This window comes from Amblyomma maculatum, chromosome 3, assembly GCF_055883805.1.
Source record: "Amblyomma maculatum isolate TAMU_Amacu chromosome 3, ASM5588380v1, whole genome shotgun sequence".
NCBI lineage: Eukaryota > Metazoa > Arthropoda > Arachnida > Ixodida > Ixodidae > Amblyomma > Amblyomma maculatum.
In genome coordinates this window covers 149,835,662-149,851,834 of record NC_139346.1, presented here as the reverse complement: position 1 = coordinate 149,851,834, position 16,173 = coordinate 149,835,662, and the positions used below count along the sequence as shown (strand labels likewise).

Below are 16,173 nucleotides of genomic sequence, written 5' to 3'. Positions count from 1 at the left end.
AGTTGCGCTTGAAATTTTTGCACTGTTTTTGTCAACGATAGACGAGGGAAGCGGATTTAGGAACAAATGAGGCTTGATGGTTCTTGTTTCTAGCTTCTTGCAGACTAAGCGTGAGGAGGCTGTGAAATCGGCGCTTTGGTGGAATGTGGTCGATAGCGTTGACATGCCAAGATGTGCTTTTTTTCGTATATTCGGACGCGTATAAACCATGTCATGTTTGAAAAGTCAGGCAATAAAACTTTGTGTCCATGCTAGCTCAAAGTAGTTTTTGCATAGCAGATAAAATGGAATTGAGAGTGCACTACATTCTGGAAATGTTCATCTTATTCTTTATTTGTCTCTCAAATTTGAGGGCATCAACGAAGTAAAAGAAGTCCAGGGGCAGATGTTTTGAGGCATACGTGTTTTGATCCAGTCGTCTTGGTAGCAAACTTTGTTAGATCTCCATTGTTCTTTTAGTTTGACTAGGTCAGTAGGTTCTGTAAAGAAAACACAAGTACAAATAACATATAATATCCGTGAGAAACAAGAAAATAACATATGGCCACTGGAGTACTGCAGGCGTGATGCCTGTCAGTGAGTCCTACCTGCAGCTCGTCTATATGATGCTATTACTTGCACGGGCTAGTCAGCCCGTTAGGTGACTTCTTTATATTCTTGCGAAATTTTTTCTAACCCAGATAACCACTAATACGCTGCGGATCCACAGTTCTCCGCTAATAAACTGTCTTCAAATTTTCAGCCTGTTGTAATTCACCGCCAACAGCACCTGATATCAGGGACTTTGTCAAACTGATAAATAATAAAAGGGTTTCATATCGGGAAGAACTGCTGATAACGTGATGGAGGCAGACATGACGACAAAAAGTGATGATGATGATGATGACCGCAGACAAAATGGCACATACCTACGGCGGGAGATTGGCCAGGGTACATTGTAGATTCTAAATATATATGGTCAACTCTTATTTATCTGAATACTGTTGTATTCAGATAAATAAGGGTGTTTAACTAGAATATAGTAAAAAGAGCGCTTGATAAAACCAGATGATAATACTTCTTTTTGCCTCTTACCACTTCTTCAGAATGGGGTATCCGTAAGCGTCCAGTCCGTAGCCGTAGCTGAGGCCATATGGGCTGAGGCCGTACACGTAGGGGACGCGCACCGGATGGGCATCGACCCTGTGGCTGTAGCTGACGCCCGTGGTGCGGTAGCCGTACGGGGTAGCCACGTTGTGCACCGTGGGGTTCACAGGCACCACGCGGTGGACTGCGGTGACCGCGGCAGCAGCGACAGGGGCGGTGTGCACAGTCGCGACAGCGGGCACGGTCGGGTAGCCGGCCACAGGAACACCGTATGTGGGGATGTATGTGGCGAGGGCGTTGCCCAGCAGAGTGGCGAAGAGGAATCCAACCTGAATGAAGGTCACATCATGCTTTAAGGTTACGGTACGCAAGTGAGCTACCATGTAGAATTTTGTTATTGCTGAGCAATCCAGATAACACACTTCGACACTTTTTTAAAGATTGCAAATTGACAGTTATTTATGCTTTAATAATGCATGTGAGAAGGCTTGCAGGCTTCAGTTCAGTTAGTCAGTTCAGTCGTTCAATCGTGTCCGACTCTTCGACAGAATAGCAACAAGGAAGACGTAAGCTCAGATAACAAGTATCTTTTTACAATGACTGAATGTTTTTAATTACTTGAGAGTACTTGTCGGCTTCGGCTCAAATGAAAATTTCTCTTTAATGCATCTGAGGATAGGGCAAAAGTGACTGACAATTAATGCACCTTTATGATATTGAGCTCCGAGATTGACCCCAAAGTAAAGAATAATTGAAATGTAATAGCTAGAAACAAGACGCTTCTACTTACGGCGATCATGGCTGCTGTGCTTCTAGCTGGAAATAACTCGAAGATGTCTGAACAGTGTGGCTCGCAACCCTTTTATACACGAACCGTGAGCGACTCCAGGACTTCCTGCGCGCTTTAATCACTAGTTTTCTTTTTAGTTCATGGTGTCGCTTGTTAGCGGTCTCGACGCAAGAAAATAAAAAGGTACATTTCTGTCGACCGTCACGTTTTGCATACATCATTTGCTTTTCTCACACTGAGGTCGCTACTGTCGCAATGTCACTGACAGATGGCGCTTATGGCGCAGCTATGTTTGTCATTTCTACATTTGCGTGCGTGTGTTTGTTAAGAGCATAGCCCAAACGTAGTATCAGAGGAGCGACTGATTTGCATCTTGAGAAACATCGTTGAGAAAGGGGCGAATGGACTACGCAGGTCTTTTAGTAGTATCAAAAGGCAGATACGTGCTAAAGACAGCCAGGCCTGTCCAGGAGAGAGATTGCTGACTTTTTTTCGGAGACAGGACAGGAACCACCTGTCTTGCTACCTTGAACTTTCCTCTCGGACGCTATCTCTCGATCGTCTGGTCAGCGGACTCCGGATTCCATGCGGCCGCATATCTCACCGCCATCTTGCTGTCGAGTCCCCAGGCGGCGTCGAGGTCGATGTCATCACAGCTGGTTTGCGGACGGCGTCGTGTGCCCATCCATGTGAGCGGTTGTTTCCATGACGCTGAAGCGCGTGTTTGTGTAAGCTGCAACACAGTAGAACGAGTTGGGCGAGGTTTCATTCCGCATTGCAGAGGTGGGTCATTAAAGAAAAGTTTCCTTAAAAAATTACCCAGAAAGGCTCCTACATGCTTGTGAAAGTATCCACTGAGAGAAAAATTTGTATGGAAGATTACGATACTCCCTTATTCGAAATTTGAGCGCATTCAATCTTTTTTGCGATATTTTGTGGCAAGAATTTGAGAGATGTTTGGTTTGGTTTGGTTTGTGGGGTTTAACGTCCCAAAGCGACTCAGGCTATAAGAGACGCCGTAGTGGAGGACTGGAAATTTCGACCACCTGGGGTTCTTTATGTATGTATGTATGTATGTATGTATGTATGTATGTATGTATGTATGTATGTATGTATGTATGTATGTATGTATGTATGTATGTATGTATGTATGTATGTATGTATGTATGTATGTATGTATGTATGTATGTATGTATGTATGTATGTATGTATGTATGTATGTATGTATGTATGTATGTATGTATGTATGTATGTATGTATGTATGTATGTATGTATGTATGTATGTATGTATGTATGTATGTATGTATGTATGTATGTATGTATGTATGTATGTATGTATGTATGTATGTATGTATGTATGTATGTATGTATGTATGTATGTATGTATGTATGTATGTATGTATGTATGTATGTATGTATGTATGTATGTATGTATGTATGTATGTATGTATGTATGTATGTATGTATGTATGTATGTATGTATGTATGTATGTATGTATGTATGTATGTATGTATGTATGTATGTATGTATGTATGTATGTATGTGCAGTTACAAAGCATTCTTTATTTTTCTCATGAGCCAAAGACAATTTCTGTTCTGAGAAATTCCATTTGTCTCGAGACTCTCTTCCGCTCGATTACGCCAATAATGGCGACGCGGCTCTACCAATGAACGGGCGCATTAGAGCGGCGCTCTATGACAATTACTATGATGCATTGATTTCGCTATGACCGTTGACGGGGCGTTCGTTGCAGCCAAGAAAATTACACAGGGGTATTTCTCAAAAATTCAAAAGTAGTAGTAGTAGTAAGTGGTTTTATTATTATTATAGAATAAAATAAAAATAATAAAGGAAGGATTAGATTTTTGCCTGCCCCAATATCTGCTATCGAAATGAACTGAAGCACCTGAATTGGGCGGCGGAAATAAAGGGATAGCAAGGAGACAGGTAGGAGAAATCAGAGGTGAGCGACAGGGAGAAAGTCAAAAGGCAACTCAATTTCAGTTCTAGCCAGTTCTTCTACGAAACTGTGTCAAACTAGGACAGGTAGACCGACAGATTGTTGCATTTAGTTCAAGGCGCGGTACATTCATCGAACCTCCGCATTACCAGGGAAACGTAAGTATTATGTGCGTCTAAACCGGCATTACACTATCGAATGTACACACAGGAAGACTTGAGAGATGCGAATTAGCCCTCATGTCTCGCGGCGACTCATGACTTAAAGCTGAAGTTAACGAGCCTGGCTTGCTGCGAATCGCAGAGTCCCATATTTACTTATTTGTTTACGCACATCACAAACTGTACATTACTGAAAAGGAGTGCCAGAAAATGCGTCACAAACCGACAAATATACCAAGAAAAAGGTCAATTACAATGGGATATCAAGAAAAATGGGTGAAGCGGAAAAAATAAATAAATAATATAACTAAACAGCAACAAGCTTGAAGAAAGCGGACAGCCTGTAAGCCTGACGAATACACTCTAGAAAGCATAGCCAGTACTCTCTTTGTCTATGTGATTATTAGAGACCAAACTTTAGGCAAATACTTATATTTTTTTCAGCGCATCGCAGGCGCATTATTTTTACTTATGAGCACGAATTAGGTGTGGAGAATATAGTTTTAAAGCTTTTATTATAGTGCTTGTAAATGCCTATTTCCGACGTTCGTGCCTAGAAACGCCCTATTTTCACAAAAAATAGTCTTGAAACACCATGCTAATCACGTGAGTAAAAAATGAGGAAACAACTTTTTTCACTTTTCTGACATTGTATTGTTCTGCAGCTTGTAGAATTTGGCTGGTAAAGTGGTAATCGACCGGAATGCGCTGGGTTTCGGAAAACATTTGAATTCAGTCCGAGCAATTCCCAGATGATTTTAATTGTAGCTAACTAAGAATAGTTGCATACACCGGTAGAACCACCTTAACTGGCTAAGGCTTCGACTATCCTTCATATCTTTATTTGTGCTTTTGCGGCTGCATGTTATCCCCATCAGATTATATTTGGAGGCAATCTTGTTGAAGCACGCCGAACTAGAAAGCTTCCAGTCGTGTGTGCATACTACTACGTATTGTTACGGGGCGGCAAGCCGATGATGAAAGGAGACGGAACATGACCGATGGCGATGGTAGATGACGTTTAATGAATGATGGCTGTCCTAGCGCGAGCGCGCCTGCCCACGCCATTGTCCGCTTCTTCTTCTTCGCCCGTAACAATATTTTCGTCCTTGCATAAACAACGTTCAACAAGACTCTAGTTTAATGCTTGTAACAAAGTCACTCTTCCGCCGTCAATCTCGCGCCATATTCTATTGATTCGCGCCATATTACGTCGCCAGAATGAGCAACGCCCCTGCAAAAGCACAGCTAATAAAAGCAAAAGAAGCGGCGATGATGCACCATATCTCGTTATTTTAACATTTGGCCACGAATGTTGAACGAGCATGCCAGCCATGACAAATAGAAATACCTCGAAGTGCTTATTGATTCGTTAGTAGACTACCGGTACACTATGCTCTACATTCCAGATGGCGACACTGTCTTCTCCCAACCATGGGAATAAAGATGAGCACGTATAGACGTGTTTTTCTGCAATCGTTACAGTTATCCGAAAACTGTCAGCGCTCCACGCAGCCGTTCGACAGTGTTTATTCATAACGTGTCGCTAATTGAAAGAAAGAGTTCACGTTTGTTAAAATTTGCCTATTGCGTGATAGCTTACAGGGCTCGTTTGAGCGAAAAGCCGTCGCTGTACTCTAGTTTGAGAGGAAAGTTTCAAGGACTAGTTGGAAACAGGTCAGAAAACAAATATGCACGTGATTTCATATCATAAATTGTTACACAACATATTTTATGCAGAGTTCAAGATGACGTCATACCACTTCGCTTCCCCTTTCGCACTCATCTAATAGTCAAGTTGGAGGATTGTTTATCATTGGGATTTGGAATCTTTGTGTGATAATTCGTTATTTGCGTGATTATTTTTACAAGACGAATATCCGCGCGAAAGAGCGAAGCGAAGTCAAGGAATTCAGGCTCTAGCGGGGGAAAGAAGCAACACTGATCTTTAGTGTAGAATAGGTAATATCGATGTCAGTATATAAAAAATAACGCCTTCATGTAATGCGTATAAGAAAATTGACTTACTATTTATGACGACAGCGAACAGACACAGCCAAACTCGCAGTTGTTGAAGGGGGCCATAACCTGAAATTATGGACTCCGGTATCGGGGCATGCAGGCTTTGCTAAACCTTGCTGAATCATGTACGCCGAATTCTGAAGCCCATGTATGTGACCATTATAATCTCAGCATACAAAAAAGGGGAAATGTGGCTGTTGGCTTCCGTTGTATGCTATATAAACAATATAAAGCATGTTATATAAACATTGGGGCGCGGAACCATATGTCTCTGACAGACCTATTGTGGCGGTATGCTCTGTGTTGTCGGAGTCGGCCTTGGTATTGAAACATCTGTCGAAAAGAAGGGAAAACAATATATATATATACGGAGCGTTTCATAGGCGGTGTTAAATCTGAACGAGTCGCAAAGCACGATGGGTAATTCCGACTTCCGGGTCTTTCTGCGAGACGCGCGTCTGCTGCGCTGTGCTTGAAACTCTGCATCGATAAGCCTAAATTCGACTCTTCACTTGGTTTATAAGCGCGAATGAAGCTGTAGAAAAGGTCATAATGATCTACACACATGTTATGACCCTGTTTAGCGTTTCGTATGTGACGAAAACGGGTGAAAAATAGTTGCAAATGCAACCATTACAACGTGTGTCGTCTGTTTGCGCTGAAGTTTAGCATGTATCATTCCTTCGGCCAAAGTTCGTTTTTCGTTGGCGTTATCGTGCAGGCGCTACATTTATCTCTAAGATATACTAGCGTAAGCATTCTTTAGAGGCATTTAGCTAGCAGAAGCCAGATAATTAGACTGCCGGCAGCAGCAGTTTAGCGATACGTATGAGCGGACTATCGCGCAAGTTGTAGCTGCGACGGCTAAGAGCTGAGAGCATGCAAATACCACGCGAACATTGTGCACTTTTTTTTTTGCAGCCTTTACAAAGCTTTATCGGTTTATGCTGCGCTGCTCGAGAGAGTCAGAGCAGCTAGGGTTTCTTGCCTCGTGGTGTACTTCAGCTTCCTTCAAGCACGGCCGGTACACCGCGTTTTAGATGCTCAGCTAAAATTGTGACATACGATTCTAGCAGTGTGTTGTGCTATTCCTCAAAAAGGTCTAAATCTACTTACCAGTGCTTCGAAACCTTAGAAGTGCGCAATCTTCGCTATTTGCGTGACGAGATCAAACCCGAGAGTCCCCGCTCAATACTCGTGCGGCCTATAGCCCCGACATGCCGGAGCGGAGCCTCCTTTTGTTTCAAGATGCCTAATATCCTAGTCGGATTATCAGTTCATCCTTTACAAAACAATGTCTGAAGTTTTTTTTTTATTATGATATGTATCATGCACTAGCTGCTAGCTGCGAAAAATCGCACATTGTAAGGCATAATCGTTATGCAAAAAGGCGCTTTTAATTATAATAAATAGCGTTTAATTTAAACAATAATCTTACTTTACATTTCAAAATTTTCAGATGTCAGTGAAATTGTTGCGTCTGCGGGCGCTTAGTTGAACTGCACAGAAAGGCTTGTGTGGGACCGCAGGTCTGTGTGGGAACGTAAGAATTTTATTGTCGCAGTTGTTCTATACGCCAAGAAAGTGGTTGAAGGTTCACGTTATTTCGTATATGTTATTACCGCTGCACTCACCTGACTAAGATAAGAATAGGAACTATAACAGCAAGCTCTGAATGTACTCTATCTTATTAAACTGCTGCTGCTACTGCTGAAGACTCCAGAATAAATCAGCATATCTTTATGTCGAGTGCACAATGTTGACCTTGTAATTATGCAAAAATTTTTGAGGCACTTTATTTAACCTGCTCTGGAGAAAGTAGTCTTGCTTGCACCTTTAATCGACGGCTTTAGCGTGAGGATTTGCACTATGAAGAAATACGAGAACTTGACGTAGAGGGATACTGTAAAGAGATTTTAACTAGCCTGATTGCATTCTTCGCCCAGCTCAGAACAGAATGAAGGTACTATTTTAGTCAAGGAAAAGAGCATCAAGTGGACAAATTGTAGAATTTTCCCCGAAGAAACTATATCAATTTTGCGACAAATACAATCATTTTGCCAGCGTTGTCCTGCAGAGCATTTTCGAATAAAAGAAGACGTACTGACGATTTAGCATGCTTGGGCTAAATGCGAATAAAGTGGGTGAGACCTTTGGATTGGCCCGCGGGTTCGGTTTTTAAAATCAAGCAGGCTTGGGACAAAGGTGAAATCGGTGATGCGGAAACATGGTGCCAGCGCATTATAGAATTTTGTGTCCACTTAACGCATTTTAAGAAGGCGATCAGATTGCGGTGCGTTCTAGATGCACTGAGCACGGATGGAAGTTTATGAAGTCGACGACATTGCAAGACACAGTGTGAGAGAGTGACTGTTAACAGCAAGGATGATCGGTTGCGGTCATCGAGCAGCGGTATAATGCAGTGACCAGCAATGCTTATCTTCTGTTCTGTGCGATCGAAACTGATTCACGATCATGCATTTTTTATTCGGGCGAAAGCATTTTATGCCCATTAGCACAAAATCCGTCGGCGTCCAGAGTCCATGGCGTGAAAATCTCGAGCGTACAGCTAGAAGCAATATGAAAGGGAACACGGAAGCGCGTGGCCTTCTCATTTCGCAGAGTACTGCCAAGAACAGAATATGAGAATGAGTGGCACCAGGGGCATGCTCGGAAAGAGCAGGCGGCAAGCTTACTTTGCATGCGCCTTTACGGCTTATTCTTATCCTATGTAGGTGGTAGCGCTTTGCAAAGCGTGCAGGCCAGGCGCTCCCGTGTTCTCTCTCATATAGCTTCTAGCTTTACGTCTAACAGGTGGTGTTCGCTGTTGGTGACATGGATTGCAGGCATGGAGGCGACCATGACCCCTGGCAACAAATACCACCTTTTCAGAAGCATGCTCATCAAGAGAAGCGCACAGACAGACACAAATGCAGACAAATGCTTTTGGGCGATATAGATTGTGGCCACCGTTTGCAATCAATTGAATCAGTCTAATGCGAAAGCATTATAAGCCCCTTTTGAGAGCTGCATGGTTTGGGGAGGGGCCGGGCTATAGGTTTATTTCACCGCACCTGGGCTTGAGAATGAAGTTGCGCGCCTACGTCTGGCTTGGGTCCATACTAGGGTATTGGTGTCCAGCTTTCCATTCGCTACTAAAAGTGTGAAGTACGCTTGAGGCATTATGGCAGCGACAGGGACAAATAAAATAGCGGTGCGCTCTTAGAAAAAAAGGTTAACGGCTTATTTACTTATTGTCCCACCGCTGTGGCTCAGTGGTCGAGCTGCTCGATTACTTAACTGGCGAACCCTGGTTTGATCCTGGCCGCTGCGGCCGCGTTCCGATTGATGAGAAGAGCATGTACCTGTGTAATGTCCTTTGTCAATATGAGTTTTTAAAGAACCCCAGGTAGTAAAAATGAATGGGCGCAATCGGCCACAGCGTCTCTTATAGCCTGAGTCACCTTAGGACATACGCCTGAGAATATTGTCTCGTAATAGCTTTCATTAAAGCTTTCATGAAGCTTTCATAATAGGCTTTTAGAATTTAATTACGAATGTTGTCTAAAGCTGTTCATTCTATTATTAGGCATAAAAATCCTTGTGATGAAAACTTAGCGGCTCACAAGATATGCAGCACCTTTGTTAGTACATGTTCCTGCGTGCAGACCGAGGTGTACATTGCCACTGTAGGGTTATGGGCACTTCGAGGTTGACATAATTCATTGGTCTTCTTATTCGGCTTGGCGGTGCCGCCGATGTTATAGATGCACTTCGGTGAAAATTTGTTAGTTGCGCTTTTGGAGGATTTTATAGCAGGCTAATGATTCAACCCCGCGGCCACAGGTTGTTTTTCAATTTTGTGACGTTGCTGCTACCTATTTCTGCACTTTTAGGCAGATCTGCTCGTTGCAGCATTTTATTTTATTTTTGGGCGCTTATCTCATAACATGAGGTTTATTTGCTTCTAGTGCTTCTAGAAAGTTATGGAATAAAGTGTTGGATTAAACGCGACCATTTCGAGTCGTTTTATCGCTATGGTAGACACAACGGTGAGCCGACTAGACAAGTTTTCCACGCAACCAAGCGGAGCTGCAATGCCATGCCATGTGACAAAGACCATAACAGAGTGACGAAGCAGAAAGAGGGGGGGGGACAAAACACTGCCCCCCCCCCCCCCCCTCCCTCCCAGCGTCGTGTCCCCTTTCTCTGCTTCGTCTCGTGTTAGCGCTGTTTTTAGCCACAGACAAAGACCATGTCACGTGACCTCCCAACTTGCAAACTCTGATATGTCAGATGGTTTCATTATGTCATCACACTCTTCATCACGCAACGGCTTCTGTGTCTACAACGCAACACAGAATCGCATGTTGCGAAGTCTCTTGTTGTCGTGTAGGAAAGATAGATACGGACGTACAGTTTAAACCCCTGTCCGTATGGGCATAAATATATCCTTGAAGAATGCGCTCTACTTCAGTTTGTGATTGGTAGAAATGTGTTTATATGTAGCAGCTTTCTTTTGTTAAGCTTTCGTTTTAAGGTTTCTGTGCAGTTCTATGAGTTTCAATATATTCTTTTCGTCTTCGTTAGATGTCGTTCCATGCGGTTGCATTTGTTTATTCCGTAAAACATCCTTAAAATTTTCCTGTTTTCACGGTCGCCACATGATCAGGATGAATACCTCTGGATTGGGTAAAAAGCGAGGCTATAAAAACTCACACGCTTTAAGGGCAATTTCGTCGAACAGTGTTTACTGAAAGTTTTGAACCGCGCACTGCTTATCCCTTACACTTCGCTACGCTCCTGTCTTTACGACTTTTTGAGCAATGCCACATATTTAGCCCGCGCAAATGGCTTTCAGCACATCTATTTAAGTCTGACTGAGCGCACTGTTATCAGTCACATGAGCTCGGTCCGATGAAAGGGGCTATTTTTTCCTCCTTTGCCAAACGCACGTTTTCGTTTATTTTAAAAGCACTGCAACCGGCTCAGTTATCGCGTGCTTTTTCTCACCATAAACTAAGAATCGGATGCTGCAAAAGCGCTCGATTGCTTCGTTTCGAATGAAGATCGAGTAGAGGAAAAAATGTCGAAGCATTCGCTTTGGGAAACAAGCTGCAGGAGATATTAACACACCATTTCGTCTAATATCGCGCTTCCTGTGTTAAGAAAGACTCAGGGACAACACCTGTGAAACGCCACTGATGCAAAAGCCGACTCCTGTGCTCAGTCTCAGCGCAAGTGAAAGAGCCTTTGTATGTTCTTAGCGAGCTAAAGTAGCGGAGAAAGGCTCTCTAAATTTGCAGATTTGCAAATCCGTGGAATGCAGCGTGGTATTTGAGATTTACAGCTGTGCTGATATGTTAGGTTTCGTTCTACTAGCTTAGCAGACTAGGAGGCACAATTATAAGGAGGCACTAACTGCTAGATTCAGTGAACTTACTCAGCGCTTCATGCATATGATAGAATGTGGTCTGCTGAGCAGAATCTAAAAAAAAAAAAAAAAAAAATTCGAGGACACTTTGGCGACTAAAGTGATGAAAGGCGAAAGCCCGAGTGCTGCATTCTGCTACGCTACTTTTGCGCATGTAGCAATGAATGCTGTTACGAGTAAAGCGAGCGACTACTCTTTCACATTCTGCGAGTTCATTTATTCAGTGAATTCTGCTTGGCAGCGACGAGATCGCGCTCCTTGTATCTTCGCAGTTGTTTTACGTTTACTGTTGTGTGGTTGATTTAACCGAGAGCGTGGTATTAATTAGTAACTAATTAAGGAAATACGTAATTGGCACTAATCAGCAATAACAATTACTTATTCATTAATTTCTATTACTAGTTATTAACTATAATTGATCGTTGATTGCCATATGGCCATTATAATGTACGCATTCGCACATACATTAGTAATTATTTAATCACGCAAGACGTACTAAATTAGTAAATAGTAGCAATTACTCATTGATTGCTAAGCATTAATTAACTAATAAGTAGTAATTAACTAACTGGTCATAAATAATAATTGATAACTAGTAATTATTTATTGCTTAATTAGTCATTACTTAGAAATTATCGTTGATTGCCATATGACCATATAAGGCACGCATTCGCGCATACTGTTGTGCTCTGTGATTGGTCGATACCTCCGTGATGTCATCCCGTCTCGACCAATCAGAGCCGCCGCAAAAGCATGACACGTTTGGTGACGACAACGATGAGGCAATAAAGGCTTTCGCCTTAATAACAATAAAGATGTCCCTCTAATCTGAAAATACCCCTGCTTTCTTTTCATGGTTTCCGAGTGGTGGCCGAGTACGTAATATTTTAATTGGGCCATGCATTCTAGGGCATAAGGTGGATTGTTTGAAGCATTTATAGAAGCGAATTTTAACGTATCGTTAGAACGTATTCGGTCATTTCGTGAAATGAATAAGAAATGATTGTCTCCTAGAATGTAGCTTATTAGAAGGCTTGTTGGAAGTATGAACGTACAGCGCATTGTCAGGTTCGATTTTATTTTGCGTTTTTTGAAGCTTAGACTTGATGGGCAGTTAGTGTGCTGCGATGAAAAATACCCTCGCCTACCAGAAATGAGTACGCAGTCACCCTCGCGAGAAATAACGAAGCAGTTGCGTTTATAGCCGGCCATAGCATTTCCGCTTTTTTTTGTAGCTTTTTGGAACTGTCTTCTTGGTGGTGTGCTGCCTGGTTAAATAAATTATTCTCAAAATATTGTTACTTAGCTGTATTCGCTGTTTGTGATGAGGATGAAGAAGCGCAACAGACTCCGAGAACAATATTATAACAAGGCCTAAAATATTTTTGAGGTCTTCTTTTGTGAAATCCTTTTGTCAGGATGAGCCCTTCATCTTTACTAACATTAGGTTCTGGGTGAACCCACGTAGAATTAATTCTATTTGTCGATTATGAAGGGCATCAGCGAGGAGAAATGCATCGGTCTCAAGACCTATTCATTGAACATGTGTCTTCAAATGACTTCGTCAGTGAACAGTAAGCTGTGGTGGAATGACAAGTTAAACATAGGCTTCGTATTTTCTTTTCGTTTCGAGAATGTATCTTTGAAATTTGATACTGCAAGGCTTGATTTAGTTTAAGGGGTTTAACTTTCCAATGCAACTCAGGCTATGAGACATGCCATAGTACAGGGTTCCGAAAATTTCGACAACCTAGGGTTCTTCAACGCGCACTGACATTGCATAGCACATGATTGACTTGCTTTTCGCTTCCATAAAAAAGCTGCTGCTATGGCCGAGATTCGATCCCGCGTTCATGGGGGATTAGCACAGCTCCTCCGTGGCATGGGTACAAAATTTTTACACGGAACTTTATAAACTTTGCATAGAGCAGTAGCTGCACATGGAAATATCTCGCGGGCAAACGTGATCGGGATAGCTATTTTTGCCTGCATTCACCGTTTGTCTAATAGTAATGTTCCGAGAGTAGGCTAAAGGGAATGGGCCCTTCATATCTCACTTTTTCTAAGTGAGGTGTAAAGTAAGTACGCTACCTTTTCCTCACGGTTAAGGGGCGTAGTAAAGGTATTGCGTTAACGCCTTCACCATGCACAAGGCAGAAAATCCATGTTTACCGCCCCGTATTTCGTGTGTGAATTTCTCGCGAGTTGGTTTGGTAAACGGATGGAGTATAGGATGTAGTGCAGCAAAATATTTTGTGAGCTATAGTAAAAGGTTTTCTCAATATACTGCTTAAATAATATTTTCGAGTAGGGCCGCCAATCATAGTCTCTTTTAAAATTTAACCTACCCAAGATACTTTTCTTTAGAGTATTATATGTGAAGAGAAAAGAAGGAAGATAAAAGCCACGACATAAGCAAAAAAAAAAAAAAAACGTGTAGTGGGAAGAGAAGCTTCGCGGACCAATAACACGCTAAATTATACTGCATACTGTAGAATATCTTTCACCTATTGAGTAGAAAGAAGAAAACGACACATAGTTATACTTTACTTTTTATTTTAGTTCTGTTAGCCCAACAGCCAAACAAGTCAACAAAGGCGTTGTCACGGTCTTCAGCGTGCGACTCCAGAGGCGCGTCTTGTGAGGCGATGCTTCTTCGGTCACTTGCATGGTCTCTGCGGGTTAAAAAAACGGACTTCCTTTCAGCGAGACATTTGTGACGGCAACGCTGTACCGAATAAATAGAGGAGCCTAAGACGTAAAGTTAAAAAAAGAAACATTTGCAACTCCGAGATTGACTGTTAATTATAATTCGTTCCTAAATTGTCTCTTAGAAAATTCACTGACACGACCACTCTTCATATCAATGATGTACAGTCTCATATCTATACTCATTAATCGTAATCACCGCTAGTGCTACGTCTAATGGTTGCTGCGGCGCCTCTGAAAGTTGCAAACATAATTTGATTTGACGTCACTACACGGTTGCCGCAATAATATTTTAGATGATCAAGCGCTACGCGCCAGGTTGGCAGCGTGTCTGTCACTCGAGATTTCTGGTGTCTGCACTGCTTGTTAATTGTTTGAGACGCCTCGCACTACCGCATCGCGAGAGCGTGGTTTAAGCCGACGCCGATATTACTGGACTCCTAGCCGCTCTGCCCTCTGTGTACATCTGCAACGCATTATTAGTGTTTCCGTGGAACACATTTCATTCGCCTAATGAGCCGTTTTTGTGCTATCTATGGCCATTGTAGAAATTTTACCTTTCCCTTTCTGAACCCTGCATGGGTCAGAGAAATTAAAGAAAAATCCCTTTTCACTGCTGAATTTACAGAACAGCTATTTCCCAGCGGTAAATTTAATATGCGTGCTTATCGTTGATAGGCCCCCACACAAAATACACACTATTTCGCCACGCTTACCACTTGAGGATTGGGGTGTATCCGTAAGCGCCCACTCCATAGCCGTAGCTGAGGCCGTACGGGCTGAGGCCGTACCCGTAGCGGACGCGCAGGGGCTGAGGCTCGACCCTGTGGCTGTAGCTGACGCCGGTGGTGCGGTAGCCGTACGGGGTTTGCACGTTGTGCACGGTGGGAGTCACCGGCACCGTGCGGTGGACGCCGGTGTAGGCGGCGGCGACGGGAGTTGCGTGCACGGTGGGGTAGCCGGCCACTGGCACGGTGGGGTAACCGGCCACCGGCACTGTGGGATAGCCGGAAACCGGCACTCCGTACGTGGGCACATAGCCGGCGAGGGCGTTTCCCAGCAGAGCCAAGAGGCACAGGACCTGTAAGACATAATGTGTTATGCTGCTTGCTTTTGAAGTGGTTAAAAATTGGTTAGTCTGTAAGGATGATTGGACAAACCGAATTAACGGAAAAGGAGTGAAGAAAAAATTGAGGGTACATGAGCGTTCACTACGACATTACGTGACATTGTACGAATCTTCGATAAGTCTAAATTATATGGACATAAATTAGGCACTCGCTTTTCTACTCTATTATTAATATTATTTTAGCCATGGCAAGGTGGCAAGGATTTTAACATGTGCGATGGTCAGTCAGTGAATTTATATAAATGGCTGATAGGGGATACTGGCTCAAGAAAACGATTCAAGTGTTATAATCTCAGAGTTGCAGTCGGAAGGAACTCGAGGATTAGAAGGCATGTGTTAAGATGTGTCACAGACTTGAGAACTCCTCCACAAAATAATTTGCTAATAATTATTGCACCATATATACCTCGGCCCACGATCTCATAAGAGCGAGAATGTTAAGGGTACTTACGGCAATCATGGCTGATTTGATTTCTTGCTGCTGTGAATAGCTTAAAGAAATGATACTTGGACAGCCATGCTCATTCCCCTTTTATACCCTCGTCAAAAGAACCCCAGTCATGGCGTGTCTGCTTTCCGCCTACAAATTAGTGTCAGCCGTTTTATATTTTCTTTTGATTTTGAGCCCAGGTGAGCGTTAAACTGCGGCAACCGGTCCTGTCCCCCGAAAGTCATGAACGGTGGTTGTAAATAAGGGCCACAATCTCTTGCTCGCTGTCACTTCTATACGTGCTCGCCGTCTTCGACTAGAGTAATGTGAACAGGAGAGAACTAAAACTTTGGCCACAGGGGCTATTTTAAGATCATGCAAGGCACGAATTCGAGTTCAAAAAATATTCAGATGTCAATCAGGAGATTAAACAGTGCTAACCGATTTCG

At 42.9% G+C, this 16,173-nt stretch overlaps 2 protein-coding genes across 2 annotated transcripts; both read right to left on the bottom strand.

Moving 5' to 3' along the window:
- Positions 1-1,070: 1,070 nt before the first annotated feature.
- LOC146196426 (uncharacterized) lies at positions 1,071-2,561 on the bottom strand. Its single transcript, XM_084597008.1, has 2 exons — positions 2,481-2,561; positions 1,071-1,415 (listed from the first exon to the last, which is right to left on the bottom strand). The coding sequence occupies exons 1-2, from the start codon at positions 2,559-2,561 to the stop codon at positions 1,071-1,073; spliced, it is 426 nt and encodes a 141-aa protein (XP_084453134.1).
- Positions 2,562-14,877: 12,316 nt separating this feature from the next.
- LOC146196425 (uncharacterized) lies at positions 14,878-15,754 on the bottom strand. The gene is made up of 2 exons (XM_084597007.1): positions 15,746-15,754; positions 14,878-15,303 (listed from the first exon to the last, which is right to left on the bottom strand). Exons 1-2 carry the CDS (start codon positions 15,752-15,754, stop codon positions 14,878-14,880), a joined length of 435 nt encoding a protein of 144 aa, XP_084453133.1.
- Positions 15,755-16,173: the final 419 nt, after the last annotated feature.

Coding starts and splice junctions, on each gene's coding strand:
- LOC146196426 (XM_084597008.1), bottom strand. CDS start 2,561: ATGGGCACACGACGCCGTCCGCAAACCAGCTGTGATGACATCGACCTC. Junction 1,416..2,480: donor GACTCGACAGCAAGATGGCG/GTGAGATATGCG, acceptor ACCTTCATTCAG/GTTGGATTCCTCTTCGCCAC.